The following is a 16,753-nucleotide window of genomic DNA, read 5'->3' on the forward strand; positions in this document are numbered from 1 at the left end:
TTGCTTTGTCTGCACTTCTCCTACCGGCGATGGTGTCCACGCGTTTCTTTTACTGTAAACTCACATTTGCGTGTTTGTCGTCTGCAGTAGGTGTTATGACTTTTGTAAACCTTCATGTTGGGGGTGTTTCCCAGCAAAGAACATGCATTCAGCCCCTTATGGACAACCTTTTTACTTTGGTGCAGACAAGATTATAAAATGTACATTTCATGAAAATACTTTGTCTTCGTGCTCAATGGTGTTTGACCCTCTGGTTTAGCAGGTAACTTGCACACCTGTAGAAATGTTTGCCCCGAGTCTGAATCTCATTGGTGTCAATTTTCAATTATGTAAATTTGTGCAGTCTTGTTGCAACACTTCCACTTCACTTTACCTTCAGTTGTCAAGATATCGCACTCGCGATTGCACGGGTTTCCGCTCATTGTTATTATTCTACAATGGCTGGAACCTCTGCATTAAAGCTCAAAATCCTGCTTCTTCTTCCTCAATTTCAGAAAAATAGGCTTTTAAAATGGGCATCTTTATGATTAAATGGACGCAATTTTTTTTGTTGAAATTAAATTGATTATTAACTTTCCAACGGTACCATTTTAAAATATGTATATGTGGGAAACTTGCGCACTCAGACTGAGGATCGAACCCGGGCTGAACCCAGGAGATCGAGAGGTTGGGGATTAGAGTGGGGGGAGAAGCGACGCCTCACCAAACGTCGCTATACATGCGGGGAAGGAGGGAGAGCAACGCCTCACCACCTGTCATTATACACTCCAAAGAGGAGGGGGGGTGGGAGCGAGAGGAATTGGGGGTTGGGGAGTGCGAGTGACGCTCCAAAAATTGAATGAAAAAGTTTTCAAACAGTAAATGAATTATAATATTATTACAATATTTTTCCAATTCTTAATTGAACTCGTCGTTCACTTGTCCCGTTGCTTTGCTCATTTTAATCCTTCTGTTATGTGAATCGTTCTTTTAATTCAATCTTTAATTTAATTTATTTTGCCTTCCTACCTCCAGAGATTTTAAAGAATCAAGCTGTGGACGCAGGAGCCCACGCAGCAATCACGCTGGTTAATTATTTTTGTTGCACTCAACGTCGTTGCACTGACCCACACTGACCTTCATTCTTATAGGTACAGTGGCCTGCAAAAGTATTCACCCCCTACAATAATGTATTCAATAATGTGGCATTATTGGTTCCAGTCCGTCTCAGTGAAACTTGAAAAGTCTAAAAAAAATCAAGATTTTATGTATTTTTCACATTTTTCGAACTCCACAGTTTGCAGACAGAATCTTTGAACAGACGGACAAGAGCTAGAGTTCACTTGTTCAAAGTTGATTTCTTACAGTCGTTTTTTCGACAGTCATGTATGTAATCGTTTTCGGTGATCAGTTACCGCCAGTAATAGGTACTGCTTTTGCTCCTCATCGTACGTAATAAGACTGTTGTACTCAGTCGCCAGGGCTACACCACGCTCTGCACAGGCATTCACAACTTTCAGCTTGCTGACGATAGCACGGCTCTGTACGAAACTATCTTCAGTTTCCCCTTGATCCGGGTCTTTGTGCAGAAAGTCAGTTGAAATGCAGTAGGGACATAAAAAAAAACTTCTGCTTCTCGGAGATGCGAAATCTTCCAGTTTTCGGCGCATGATATCTTTCTGGTGAACAACAGCTCTTTTCGGTGCTTCATCATTGTCATCGCTTGTTCTTTTAGAGTTTGAGATATTTTTCTTTTTGTCTCAATTGACACGTTTCGGTCAAATAGACATAATGGTATCAGTTCTACCGATAAATACCACAGCTGTCCCAGCAACTTTTTCACCGTTGCCTTAGATATATCAACATTCACTTCTTAATATTAATCCATTCGCTTTAATAATGTTAGGTCGTTCGCACTAGCCGAGATGGAATTCAGGGCAGTAAACCACGCTTTGACGTAGATTTGTACTAGGAAGTGGCCCAGATCAAGTAGTCCCTTCTCTTCTCTCTTTGTCAACTTGATCTGCCCACGAAACAAGTACAGCTTGAGGGAATAGATAGCTTTAGCCATCCACCTGGCTCGATGTCGGGCACCCGGATGATGAAAGTGAAAGCCTCGTTCAGGCTCACCACCTACAAAGACAATACATAACTCTAAAAGTTCCCTGTAGTCCTCTCTGGGCTGATGTTCTTTCAATTGGTCATTCGCGAACTCAATGATTTCTCTTTTGTTAAAATATTAAATTCTCCAGGATTCTCTATAGGTTGTGATCAACGTACGACCATTGCTCTTGGAGCCTTTTGAATAGCGAAATATCTGGTCCTGTGGAAGGACCGAGGCACACCACAGTAGCCGCTTCCAGGATGAGCTCATGAATGTGGTGGCGGCACCCAAAGTGAAGTAAATTCCTGCCTAGGTGGCATTCTAATAAGACGCATGCCCTGTTATGAATTCCCGTGTTGCTGCTGATTGTGTCGAAACAAAGACCAGCAGCTTCAGGACACAGATCCCAGTCACTGAGTATGTCAAACACCGCTTGAGCTTGCATGGCCCCCATCGACGTAGGAAACTTTGGAACACTAAGCAATTGGTCCACACCCTTTCCTGACATTAGGATGAAAGGCAATTTCGCTAAATGCCTGAATGACCGGATACCAGACCTGAAATTGATGGCAGTCAGTCAGTCACTGACTGATGGACTCAGTGATTCAATGGAGTAATGAGCAGACAATACAACAGATCTAAACAATAAATATCTCGTACGTACAACAAGCCGTATCAGTACAAGAACAAAACACATAATTTCATGTTGAAAATGGAAAATTTTCCCATTTTTGAGCCACATTTCAGGACAAATGTAACACATTTTTGGTATCAAAAACATTTTTTTCGTGTTATTCACGTTCGAACCAACCAGTAAGCACACAAAAATTTCATGAAAAATATCTCTGACATAAAAATACAAAAATACAAAAAAATGCACATTTTTTTTTACAATTTTTACAGCTGGTAGCAACCACTAGACAAATTTTTTTCAGGTTCATATTTTTTTAATATATTTTTTCTCATAAATATCAACCTAAATTCAGGTTAGCCCCTTGAAATTTCCGAAGAAAAATAAAATAAGGACAGCCCTGGGGGGGGGGGGGTGAATATGTTTAGAGGCCACTGTACTTGAAGGTAACTGTGACATTAAATTGACTTTCACAGAAACTTGAATTATTATCCCCCTATATTTCACACCTCTACCTTCCCACAAATGTTTAATGGAGAGGAGCACCATTAAAGTAAAAATAAACTTTTGCACAGCACTGTATTGTATATATTACACGTGTGTTAAAATGTCTTCCTTTACCTACTCATCCTACACTCTACGTTATTCTCAGTCTCCATGTTCCTCTAAAGGCTGCTGTTTCTAATTGACACAAATATCAGCCAAAATAAAATTGCTGGAGCTTTAAACGACAATCTTCTTTAATTATTATCATTATGTTTTTTTGCTTTTTATTCATTTTAAAACTTCATCCACGTCTCTTTGTTGACCTGTTGAAAGTACTTGTATTTCTCATTTTCATTTCCCTGCAGTCGATCCTGCCTTATTAAGTTCTGGATAGTACAGTAATTGGTGCTTACTCCCATTTTTGTGCAAATGCTTTTTGGGGTTTTCTTGCGATCAAACATAGCATACGACATGATTATAAATACCTTATGTGACCATGTCATCAAGGTCACACACTTTTTTTTTCACTACCTCGGCGAGTTTAACAACCTCCGACTCTTAACTTCGGTGAGAAGGGTTCGCCTGCTTTTCAGCTTCTTGTGCATCTCGTACGATTGAGAAACACCACCAGTTGCGTTTGGAAAACGGTCAGGATAATTCATTGCATGGGTTATTCATACTTGTGAGCAACCTGACATGCACCTGTGGTGTATCAAAAGACAAGAGTAGATGATAAACTGACTCCTAGTTGAAACCAAACCAGCTGACATTACATTTTGGTTTGTTTTAATGCTTGTTAGATTGTATTGATAAAATGGACCTTATGGCCTCATTGATTCACTTTTTTAAAGAAGCTAAACCATGAAAATACAAGCTGCCGTTATGCCTTCAAAGTCGTTTTGTTTGATTTTTCAAGGCAGATTATATGTTAGAGTGAAACGGTAAAATATTCTGGAAAGTCATGTCAAAAAAATATATATATATATATATATATATATATATATATATATATATATATATATATATATATATATATATATATATATATATATATATATATATATATATATGAAGAAGATGAAAAGTGGAAAGGTGGTTGGCCCAGATGGTATACCAGTGGATGCATGGAAGTGCTTAGGAGAGATGGCAGTGGGGTTGTTAACCAGATTGTTTAATAAAGTCTTGGAAAGTGAGAGGATGCCGGAGGAGTGGAGATTCAGTGTACTGGTTCCGATTTTCAAGAATAAGGGTGATGTGCAGAGCTGTGGAAATTACAGAGGGATAAAGTTGTTAAGCCACACCATGAAGGTGTGGGAAAGAGTAGTGGAAGCTAGGTTGAGAGGAGAGGTGACGATCTGTGAGCAGCAATATGGGTTTATGCCAGGAAAGAGCACCACTGATGCAATGTTTGCTTTGAGAATGTTGATGGAGAAGTATAGGGAAGGCCAGAAGGAGTTACATTGTGTGTTTGTGGATTTAGAGAAAGCTTATGATAGGGTGCCAAGAGAGGAGTTGTGGCATTGTATGAGGAAGTCGGGAGTGGTGGAGAAGTATGTGAGGATCGTGCAGGATATGTATGAGGACAGTGTGACAGTGGTGAGGTGTGCGGTAGGAATGACGGATCGGTTTAAGGTAAAAGTGGGATTGCACCAAGGATCGACTCTGAGCCCTTTCCTGTTTGCAATGGTGATGGACAGGTTGACGGACGAGATCAGACTGGAGTCCCCATGGACTATGATGTTCGCGGATGACATCATGATCTGTAGGGAGAGTAGGGAGCAGGCTGAGGCGAGCCTCGAGCGGTGGAGGTACGCACTGGAGAGAAGGGGAATGATAGTCAGCCGGAGTAAGACGGAATACATGTGCGTAAATGAGAGGGAGGGTGGTGGTATGGTGCGGTTGCAAGGAGTTGAGGTGGGGAAGGTGGATTGGTTTAAATACTTGAGATCAACTGTCCAAAGTAACGGAGAGTGTGGGAGAGAAGTGAAAAAGAGAGTGCAGGCAGGATGGAGTGGGTGGAGAAGAGTTGCAGGAGTGATTTGTGACAGAAGGGTAGCTGCAAGAGTGAAGGGGAAAGTATACAAGACGGTAGTGAGACCAGCTATGTTGTATGGTTTGGAGGCGGTGGCACTAACAATAAGACAGCAAGCGGAGCTGGAGGTGGCAGAGTTAAAGATGCTGCGATTCTCGTTGGGAGTGACGAGGATGGATAGGATAAGAAATGAGTATATTAGAGGGACAGCACAAGTGGGACGGTTTGGAGACAAAGTGAGAGAGGCGAGATTGAGATGGTTTGGACATGTGCACAGGAGGGAAGCGGATTATATCGGGAGAAGGATGTTGAAGATGGAGCCGCCAGGCAGGAGAAGAGGAAGGCCAAAGAAGAGGTTCATGGATGCGGTGAGGGCAGACATGCGGGTGGTTTGAGTGTCAATGGAAGATGTGGAGGATAGAGCGAAATGGAGACGGTTGATCCGCTGTGGCGACCCCTAACGGGAGCAAGCCGAAAGAGGAAGAAGATATATATATATATATATATATATATATATATATATATATATATATATATATATATATATATATATATATATATATATAATTTGAAAAGTGTGTTTGTTTGAATTCAACACATTTCTAAACTGCTAGATGGAATGTGTACTTTGGAGTGTGCACGGGAAGGTTTTAGGCAACTGAATAAATTTCATACCCCTGGGGTACAACGGTGGGAGGGGGGGGGGGCTGCAAATTATCTGTCTCCAGTGATCTGCAAGAGTATTCACCCCCCCCCCCGCCCCTCCAAAGTTTTCACATTTTGATGCCATCTGAGCTTATTTCATGAAATTAGAAAAGTGTGTTTGTCAGTTTGTTTGTTTGACTTCTACACATTCCTAAACTGCTGGATGGAATGTGTACTGTGGAGTGTGCATGGGAAGGTTTTTGGCAACTGAATAAATTTCATACCCCTGGGGTACAATGGTGGGGAGGGGGGGAGGGGATGCAAATTCTCTATCTCCAGTGGTCTGCAAGAGTATTCACCCCCCTCCAAAGTTTTCACATTATGATGCCATCTGAGCTTATTTCATATTTTCAAATCAAACTTAATGTTAAGAGTCTTCACAAACTACTCCAAAGTGATGAAGTGAAAAATGCACATAAAATGTGAATAAGTTAGATTAACAGAGAAAGTCAGATGATTCTTCATTGCATAAGTATTCAACCCCTTTACCTAATTAACCCGAAACCACTTCAGGAGCAAATTAGTTTGAAAGGTTACAAAATATGTATTATAGGTTTCATCTGTATGTAATCAGTGGTTTAAATTAAAAAAAATAAAGGGCAATACCCCTGGGCGCTCACCTTGTAGAATAACATACCGAGGAGGAAGTCAACTTGGGACTGAATCAGCAAAATGTATCAATGAACCAATGTTGTAGCAAAAACGTATTTTTTTGGGGGGGGGGCACTCCTTAAAGTCAAGTGACCAGAACGAGTTGTGCAATCACTGTTACCAGTCAGGAGAGGAACATTGCTGCCAAATTGCAGCTGGATCAGCCCAGCGGTTTGGCCGGAGAAGTCGAAATGGGAGACTGACTGTGCACGATGACAATACATTATCTGGAATTTAAATTCCAGATACGCTAAAAATTGGAGGCATTAATTGGAGAAATAAACCCCACAACAGCAATAAGTCTCATTGTCCTATAGATAGGGGGAGGCTTAATAAAACTACTATAAAGTAAAGCAAGCAAACATCACACGTAATTCTTTCATGTTTTGTAACATTACTGCCAATATGATGAATGGCATTGTATACTGAACAAAAATATAAACGCACCAACCTAAATATCTAAGTCAAGATTGCCATTATGGGAAAATGGTCAAACCGATGATATGTTTGAGCAATGGTTCCTTTGTTTTGCTCAAGACAGATGTTCCCATTGAAATTGACCACTCTGAGTGTGTGAACTCACACGTTGAGTAATCCTTCCCATGAGCACCATGGGGCTTGACAGAGTGATGGTCAGTGAGCGTGACCAGGACACAAACACTCCCTATAGCTTGCCCTATAAAAGGCCTCCCCAAAATGTGGACTGGTGCCAAATGTCAACATGCCACAGATGTCACAAATCTTGAGGGAGCGTGCCATTGGCATGCTGAATGCTGGGACGTCAGTACGGGCCGTTGCAGCACACTTCAATGTCCACCACTCCACCATTAGCCGCCTGAGAACGCGCCTCAGAGAGACTGGAAGCATCGTGAACCGCCCACATGCCCGGCGACCACGTGTGACCACCGCCGGTCAGGATCGTCACATGAGGCTGCAACATCTCCAGGATCGACTCCGACCGGCCACGAGGACTGCCGATGAGACTGTCGGGCTGCATAACAGGCGCATTTCAGCCCAGACGGTGCGTAACCGCTTGAGGGAGGCCAACCTCCGAACCCGCCGACCACATCGGGGACTCGACCTCACTGCAGTCCGGCATCAGACCCGACTGAACTGGGCCAATGTTCACTTGCGCTGGACCCTCGCACGATGGAGGAGAGTGCTGTTCACCGATGAGTCGTGGTTCCAGCTGTATCGGGCTGATGGCGGACTCCGCGTCTGGCGTCGGGCTGGGGGGCGCTACACTGACGCCAATGTCCTTCGTCGGGTGTCACACGGTGGTGCCAGTGTTATGGTGTGGGCAGGCATATGCCATGGAGAGCGCACTCGGCTTCATTTCATTGAAGGCAACTTGAACGGGCAGCGGTACAGGGACGAGATACTCAGACCCATCGTCGTGCCGTTTGTGCGCCTTCACCATGTGACGTTTCAGCACGACAATGCTCGCCCCCATGTTGCCAGGATCTGCATGGACTTCCTCGGTGAGGAGGACATTGATGTCCTCGACTGGCCTCCAAATTCTCCCGACATGTCGCCCATCGAGCACCTTTGGGACGTTCTTGATCGACGCGTACGACAACGTTACGCAGTCCCAGAGAACGTCCGCCAGCTCCGTGTGGCTCTCCAGGAGGAATGGGAAAACATCCCTCAGGCCACCATCGATAATCTGGTGATGTCCATGCGCCGGAGATGCACCGCTCTGCGCGACGCCAACGGTGGACACACCCGCTACTGACTGTGTGAACTCTGACAGTGACACCTCGGTTGTGTCGGCTGTTGTCGCACAAAGACTGTCGCCAGAATTCTCAAGGAACTCTTTGAAATTTAATGCTCAATTGTCATGGATTCTATAACCAAATTGTTGTGAAGATTTAGTATTAATGAGTTCGAGGTAAAATAGTAACAATCGCTTGGTGCGTTTATATTTTTACGCTTGGTGCGTTTATAGTTTTGTTCAGTATACATCTTCAAATAAGATAAACCAAGAGGTAAAGTATTGAAGATGGATTTCTGAGGTCATTGCTTTCATCCCATGTTGAAGAATCACCATATTTGTTCAGATGTGAGGAAGATCTCAGCCACAATTTCTCACAGTAAATGAAAACTATTCTTGATCTTGAAGGCTCCTGTCGTGTCATCAGACAGGTGCAACAATGGATGGAATCTACCGAACATTAATTGAGGTATGTTAACCACCGTTTGAAGCAGAGAGAAATTGACGTTTGGGGCGATAACCTAACAGTTAATACCAGAAATATCAGTTTCCCCCTTGCTTCTGATGGAGATCAGCATTCCCCAATTAATGTTCTTTTGATTTCATTCATCATTCCTCACTCACATCCCTGCACTCAATTAATGTGATTTAGTTTTCAATGATCAAATAGCAGTTATTCATTTCAAAGGTTTTCACATGCATTGATATAATTATTCATTACACCAATGTGTGATTATTTTGCTGAGCAAGCTATTACCCTATTGTAAACAGTAATTTGTTTTTTTGTGCAGGTGCCTGCTATGTCTCAACAAGAGCTGTTTCGAACTGGGATTTTGATACTGACATCACCTCTGAGTATCTTATCTCTCCGTACCTCCGCTCTTCTCACATCAATCACAAAACATATCAGTGGAACACTGTATGTGCACCTTCACCCCGGCCTCAATCTCGCAGGTCCAAATGGTGCTGATAGGCCAGTGGATGCTGTTTTACCAACTTGGGAGATGTCCCAACTTATCATCAAGTTGTATGAAAAAGCTTCAGATATTTGTAACCACATTGACATAAGAGTGCTTCTTTCTCACATCTGCAGCCCTCAAATGAAGATAACAGCATGCAACCAGATCTGTAGCCTGTCTTACACCCCAGATGTGCTTCTCACTGACCATGAGTCGCAGGACCAACAGGAACTTTCTATTGTAGAAAAGTCTCTTTGGAATTACATTACAAAATACTATTCTTACCCATGTGGACGTCCCTCGTATGTGCCACTCAATCTGGAGGCTGGTGCAAGTCCTCCTTCTCAAGTGGAAGCTAATGTCACCAATACCGAACAGACTTTACCATCCTACAATGATATCGTGTTGGGGGGAACCTTTGACCGTTTGCACAATGGCCACAAGAGTCTCCTTGCAACAGCTTGCTTGCTTGCTCAAAAGCGGTTGCTAATCGGAATTGCAGACAAGGATCTTCTAAAAGGTGTTGTTCCAAAGTCTCTCATATGTTTTGCTGTTGAAGTGATGCTACAACATTATATAACTTTTCAGCATCTAATGAATAATAATAAGAATTTTTTTTCTGTATGTGACTAGTTTGGTGCCTTTTTCAACTTGCCTTGAGAGTTATTCTTGCTATTAACCCATGGACAATGTAGAAGGGATGACATATGTTCCACAACACCATGGGACCTTCTATGAATAAAAGTTGCCAAAGTATCCAATTGTTGCAAAATGTAACTGCACTTGATAACATGAAATTGCAAACATATTTGTACCATTTTGAAAGAGATGCAACGTTAAATATACATGTATGCAGTATAACACAGTATATCTCAACCAAATATGTCAGAGTACCAAAAAAGATTGTCGTGTTGATTGACTTTTTTAATTTCCCGAAAATATCCGTTGCTTGTTAAAAAAATTTATTTTAAATTCAAAATATCCTTTGTGAAAATCTGACATTAATATAAATGTGATCAACATAAAATGGTAGTGGAACATGTAAGAAGCCTGAAACGCACAATTTCATTTGTGATATACAAGGAAATTGTAATTTGGCGGGCAATATAATGCAGCATACGATTCATAGTGGACCCTTCCATATCAAGGTTAAGTATTTGCTCTGCCAGCTAGATGCTTCACTTATCGTGCAACTGCACTTACTTGGATTTGTTCTTTACAGGTAAACGACTTTTTGAACTCATTCAACCAGTTGATAAGCGTTGCTTTGAACTGAAGGAGTTTTTGTACGATGTGAACCCAAACCTACAATACGACATTGTTCCAATCACTGATGTCTGTGGTCCTTCCATTACTGATGAACATCTGAGCTGCATCGTCGTTAGTGAAGAGACGCGCAAAGGGGGAGAGATCATAAACACCAAACGGAAAGAAAGGGTAACGTGAGCTCTAACATCGTCTGAACTGTCCGGTCATGATTTACATCAACTTTTCAGGTTTTGCAATGATTAAAAAATATTTGTAGAATCTTGTGCTGCCATTGTGCCCGTCGTGAAGTCAAAGAATATGCAGATGCAAAAGTTTGCAGTTTAAAAAAAATCTTCTTTCATTGTAACGAAATCATTTTTCTTTTGCATTCGTAAACCTTGATACAGGTATAAATTTATTTTATGTTGGGTCATAAAATTACTTCCGTCTGTGGATAACATGCTTGTCTCATACGCATGATGATTCGAGTCCAATTTCTGAGTGGAGTGAAACCTCTGCAAGCTTCCTTGCACAACATGCTTCCATACCTCGTAGTAAGTTGGAACCTAATTGTTAGTTGATATGGCGGATTGCTTTTTGGGATAAAAGTTCTGCTGGTGCAGATGGCAAGTGGTCTGGTCTTCTCAGATGTTCATTGACACCATGTTATGCTACTTTCCATCTCAATATGGTTTCTGTGTGGGGAGTGGATCCTAAACTATAAACAAATTCATACACCCAGAATCGCGTGCCAAAATGTCCGTTCGCATGCCAAATGTGAAGTGGTCTTTGACGTGAAGGGCAACCATTACCAGGAAAAGCTCCACAAATCCATTCTCAGATGACACACAGATTATTAAATGCAATGACAACCACAAATCACCTTGAAGGACAGAATGTTCGGCAATATATGGCTTACAAGTAGTTGAATCACATCCTAAACTAGAGGGGGAGCACTCGGTAGAGTGCAAAACCTCCGCCGCCAATACTGCGAGGTCACTCAAGTGAACCTGATATCCTATTCATTCAATTTGACGTCAACAGTGCTCAGAGTTATAGTTTGCAACTTTCCCTTTTAACTTTTACATACTCAATTCATTCATCATAACTAGATTCCTTGAGACAGAAATTGATTTTACGTGGGTATATCCACCTGAAGTTCTAAAATCAGCCGCAATTATAATTTTGGCATGTTTTTTTTTTGTTGGAAATCACTTATAACATGTAGAAATGCAAAAAAATTCGAAATTTTGTTGAAAAAAAATTTGCAAATTTTTTTTTTCTCCAACAATTTTTTTTTGGGGGGGGGTTGGAAATCACTTAAAACATGTAGAAATGCAAAAAAAATTCAAATATTTTTTCAAATTGGCCGCCATAGCGGCCATATTGGATTTTGGACTAAGTCCAAAATCTAATGGCATGATCCTTGGACCAGACCTAACCCCCCCCACCACGTTTCGTCAAAATCCGTCGAGGAGTTTTTCCGTAACACTGTTCACAAACAAACAAACAAACAGAAAGGGGGTGAAAACAGTAACCTCCATCCATCTTCGATGGCGGAGGTTAACTCGAGGGGGAACACTTGGTAGAGTGCAAAACCTCCGCCGCCAATACTGCTGGATCACTCAAGTGAACCTGATATCCTATTCATTCAATTTGACGTCAACAGTGCTCACAGAGTTATAGTTTGCAACTTTACCTTTTACTTTTAACTTTTACATACTCAATTCATTCGTCATAACTAGATTCCTTGAGACAGAAATTGATTTTGCGTGGGTATATCCACCTGAAGTTCCAAAATCAGCTGCAATTATAATTTTGGCATGTTTTTTTGTTGGAAATCACTTAAAACATGTAGAAATGCAAAAAAAAAAAAATTTTTTCTCTAACAATTTTTTTGGGGGGGTTTGGAAATCACTTAAAACATGTAAAAATGCAAAAATATATATTTCTCTATTTGGGGGGGGTAACAACTTTTGGGGGGGTTGGAAATCACTGAAAACATGTAGAAATGCAAAAAAAAAAAAAAATTCTCCAACAATTTTTTTTTGGGGGGGGGGGGAGGGGGGGAAACCAAGTCCAAAATTTAATGGCATGATCCTTGGACCATACCTAACCCCCCCCCCCACCAAGTTTCGTCGAAATCAGTCAAGGAGTTTTTCCGTAATACTGTTCACAAACAAACAAACAAGCAAACAAACAGAAAGGGGTGAAAACAGTAACCTCCGTCCATCTTCGAAGATGGCGGAGGTTAATAATTAATCCATTAGTAGATACCGTACATTGGGATCTTCTGATTATTGTTTAAAGAGTGATTAAAAGAGGTGCTGATCAATTTTCAACTCTGTTAAGTGGTTAAGGGGCTCACAGGAGAGCCTACAGGGTACACACTCACCTCTGAGTTGGCTCACCTGTGTACGAATCTTGAACTAGCGAGAAACTGTTATCCTGGTGTTTTGAGGTAAGGGCAAGGCATCGATGTGTGTGCCATCTCTTGGATGGACATTAAACTGGATGTCCCATCTGTTAGCATTAGTGGATGTTAAAGATTTTACACTGCCCTTCACGTAGAGTAAGCAAGCTATCACCCACACCCTGGCCAAATTCCAAATTGCTGCACACTCAGCAGAGTGTATCCAGGATTCAGTGATGACCCATCCAGGATTGTAACCCCACCCAGGAAACTGCTTTGGTACAAACAATGCTCTGTGTAGAGCAGGGGTCACCAACCTTCTTTTCAATGCAAGTTACTTTTAAAGAAATATTTCAAGAGCTACGAAAACATAAAATGAAAATATATGAATTGATAAGCTTTACCTTTACTTCAGTGTGAAGCTTGACACTGCATGCTGTCCACCAATACGACCGTGTAATCTGGTGTCTCCTGTCAGGGCAACTGTGATAGAGTCCTTCAGATGCTTGTCTGTCAGAAGGGTTCACAATTTAGATTTGATTCAGTTCACATCAGGAAAGGCAGATTCACAGAGATAGATAGAGCCAAATAGGGAAGCCAGTTTCATTGCTACTTTGCGAATGTTACTGTACTTTGTAGTATCCATGAGATTCCAGAAATTTGTGGCAGATTGCATTGATTTCCGCTGAATGTCATTTTGAAGGCTGATAATCTCCATTTCCAAAGGGACACAATCAAGGTCAAAAGGCACAGATCGGGTGAAACTGATATATAGCACGATATCTCAAAAAGTTGTGGACGGATTCGGATGAAACTTGGTGGACAGGTTGTGTGTGTGACAAAGACAAATTGATTTGATTTTGGTGAAGATCCAAATCCGGATCTGGATCTGAGAATTATTTAATATTCAAAGTGATTCTTCACCATTGTGAGATTGGGCCAAAAACGATATAGTACTGTATAGCATGATATTTCAAAAATGTATTGGACCCAATATGTTCTCGTGGATCAGGTATTACGTGGCAGAGGTATGCGCTCTACCTAGTGCCCTTCTAGTTTATTCAGAAATCTCAATAACATCAACTTCCATGAAGGGGTTTTCACATAGGGCTCCATCTCCTCAAAATCATTAAATCTGTCGTCGAACTCTTGGCCACACCTGGTCAGGAAATCACTGCACTTGTCAATGTCCACAATTCTGACAGTAACCTCATTTTCTGCCAGTGTTTGGAGCACAGAAGGGAAATGTTGCATTCCCCTTTGCTGGATTAGTTATATCGGTTTGTCCCCCCCCCCACCCTGCATACTTCATACTCAACCACATTTGACTCCACTTTGGTAAGATTTTGAAAAAACATTTTATCTAAAAAAAGATTTCATTTGGCTAATCAAGCCAAATCCACAGGAGGTAATGAGTGTATAATCTCTGCCCAGCAAGTTGCTTTGACAATTTCTGGCACCTTGGAAAGGGTGTTGGATTTAATGATCTTTGTCAATCTTGGAAATAAATGTTTTGTGAATACGTTAGTTTGAAATAAAAAAAATTTAAAAGATTTGGCCATGCTTCTCTTGCACATATAGCAACTGTCATGTGTTTTTCTCCCCATTACCCCCACCCTTACCCCAAACGTTCCCTCTATTGCCGTGCATGTAAACTTTAGCTCTCGAAAGGAAAATTCATTTTGGTGAAACATTACCTGTTTCAGAAAGCATTTTGCTACTGAACATTGTCTTTTTTTGGAATTGCAACATGACTTTCAGTAGTTTTTCATTCATAACAGAGATGCCTGTCCCTTTCCATGTCTTAATTTTTTAGGACTTACAATGTGTACATAAGCATGTGGCTTCAACTGAGAAAATGCTGCAATTATTTGTTTGTGTAGAGGAAGAAGAAATCAAAACCTTTGCATTTCACAGAGAGCAACTGATGTGTGTATTCATGAGTACTTTTTAAAAGTGAGTGTAATTGAACCTTGGCTATTCCTCCAAGGGATTGTCAGAACTTGCTGTGCATACAATCAGCCTGATGGCTGATAACAGCCATGCCTTGCATGAGGATGCCAAGGTCAGCTCATCCAGCCTGAGAGCACGTCTCCTGGGAACATTGATGAAAACCCCTTCTGTGAGTACTTTTTTTTGCTTTGAATAGTCTGTAATGAATTCTTTATGGCTTTCCCAAGACCAAGTAGATCTCTAACTAATCGGTGTATTGTTGAAATTCACATCTTCATGAAAATTGGACAATAAAAATGAATACCGAGGTGTTTGAAAAAGATGTCTGCCAAATTACTCTTTTAATCTTTGATTTATTGCAAGTTTTTGACAAGTAAACTGCAAATAATATGAAGGAAAAAAAATCACCACAATTGGCACCAGGGTCATTTAGTAGTCAGGGTTATGAAGTCAGTTTATCTATAAACTGTCCCAAGTTGTCATAACGGTGCTGAAAGTGTGTCACTAATATGCTGAAAGTTGTGGCTCATTTTGGATTTTACTTGGACCATGCATAGTCATTTTACAAGCTGGGGGTGGAGGGGGGAAGGGAGGGGGTGGGGAGGTTGTATGGTGTGTGTGCATGTGTCCAGGCCATGACTTTTTTGTTGTTGTTAACTATTTGAACTTTTGTCATCAAATTTTCAACAAACCTTTACTATCATCACACTATGGAGAAAATTTAATATTGGGTCAAATTGTGAAAGGACAAAGTCATAGTGACGATAAATAGCCATATTAACCCGTTGCTGTGCATCAAGCATGGGACAGCAGATTTTTATTTATTTCTTTTTTAAATCGCTTACGTATTTATTGATTTACTGTTGAACTTCAGTGTATTATTGAACTAAACTGTTCATTTCATAACATTTTTACCATTTCAGCTTTTGTCATCAAATCTTCAACAAACTTTTATGATGAGAATATGGAGAACACAAATTAATAAAATGCACAATTGTTTTTAACTGTCGTTTTCATCAAGTTTAGTTTGAGTACAAAGTAGGCGTGGATTGGCTTTGCATTTTGAGATGCTTTCCGGTTGATTTTGTACTAAGAATGTAAAATTGCTGATGTATAGTTAATAATTATTCTTTACCAGAATTTGCTTCATGTGTTTGTTGCATGAGAGTATAACCCACTTTTGCCTTGACTGCACAGTGTTGTCTTTTCTCTGGATCTTACCATTCAGAAACAAAAGATAAGGAAACATAAAATGCAGGGAATTACAGTTGTTGCCTGGTAGTGCCCTGTGTGGTTCTTTGTGAGGTTCTCAATCATAGGTTTGATCCGAGCACTGGTACTCTGATATAGGACAAGTAATAACACCCACAGACCAGTAAAGTTTCCAAGTCAATGGAACAGTTTGCCAGTGAAAATATTGGTAGGGTTGGCAAGGGAAGCACTGCCATCTCAGAAATTTAACCAAAATCTCACAAACTGAGCAACAATATATTTACTTTTATCTCCATTGAAATTATTATTACTTAATTTGCACGCAAGGTACTCCGCAGCTGAAATGAATACTAGCGAACAGAAATATCTCACTTCAATGTTAGTCACTGGAGGAGATGAATGAGATCTTGCTGCCTCCTGCACGGTGATTTTGCCAATCGTATTTCTGCAGAATCACATCTCGTGCATTTAAATAAAATAAAAAACTCGAGAGTTCATAGAACACCTTACCCATGTCGTCTTGAGGAAAAGGACATGGGAATGGTCTTTTCAACTGTTGATTTGCGTTTTGCACGAAACAAACAGTGCGAAGTGCCACCATATTTAGCTGAATGCTGAATCTCACAGTTACTCTGCCCTCAGGGTGTGAGACAGCATAAATATTTT

General features: G+C 40.9%; 2 protein-coding genes across 10 annotated transcripts in view; one reads left to right on the forward strand and one right to left on the reverse strand.

Annotated features, from left to right (window-relative positions):
• GTF3C3 (general transcription factor IIIC subunit 3) overlaps positions 1-16,753 on the reverse strand; it is a 185,661-nt gene that overhangs the window by 111,911 nt on the left and 56,997 nt on the right. For 2 of the 3 annotated variants that reach the window (XM_085873612.1, XM_085873611.1), the window contains exons 2-3: positions 13,327-13,432; positions 12,921-13,032 (exon numbers count right to left, since the gene is read on the reverse strand). The exons of the other annotated variant lie outside the window; for it this stretch is intronic. The gene's annotated coding sequence lies outside the window, so the exon portion shown is untranslated. The remainder of the gene's footprint in view (positions 1-12,920; positions 13,033-13,326; positions 13,433-16,753) is intronic. 3 annotated transcript variants of the gene reach the window in all.
• The window catches only part of COASY (Coenzyme A synthase), an 80,804-nt gene that overhangs the window by 19,061 nt on the left and 44,990 nt on the right, over positions 1-16,753 (forward strand). For 3 of the 7 annotated variants that reach the window (XM_085873620.1, XM_085873614.1, XM_085873616.1), the window contains exons 2-4: positions 9,094-9,781; positions 10,484-10,698; positions 14,913-15,044. In XM_085873620.1, the coding sequence (XP_085729746.1) occupies positions 9,103-9,781; positions 10,484-10,698; positions 14,913-15,044 (1,026 nt within the window). In that variant the 5' untranslated portion in view covers positions 9,094-9,102. Of the gene's footprint in view, positions 1-1,014; positions 1,131-9,093; positions 9,782-10,483; positions 10,699-14,912; positions 15,045-16,753 lie in introns of those variants that run through there. The other 4 variants (XM_085873617.1, XM_085873618.1, XM_085873619.1 and 1 more) reach the window with 3 other exon arrangements.

This window comes from Eptatretus burgeri, chromosome 3 (genome assembly GCF_056783735.1).
Source record: "Eptatretus burgeri isolate ZD-2024b chromosome 3, Ebu_testis_v1, whole genome shotgun sequence".
Classification (NCBI taxonomy): Eukaryota; Metazoa; Chordata; class Myxini; order Myxiniformes; family Myxinidae; genus Eptatretus; species Eptatretus burgeri.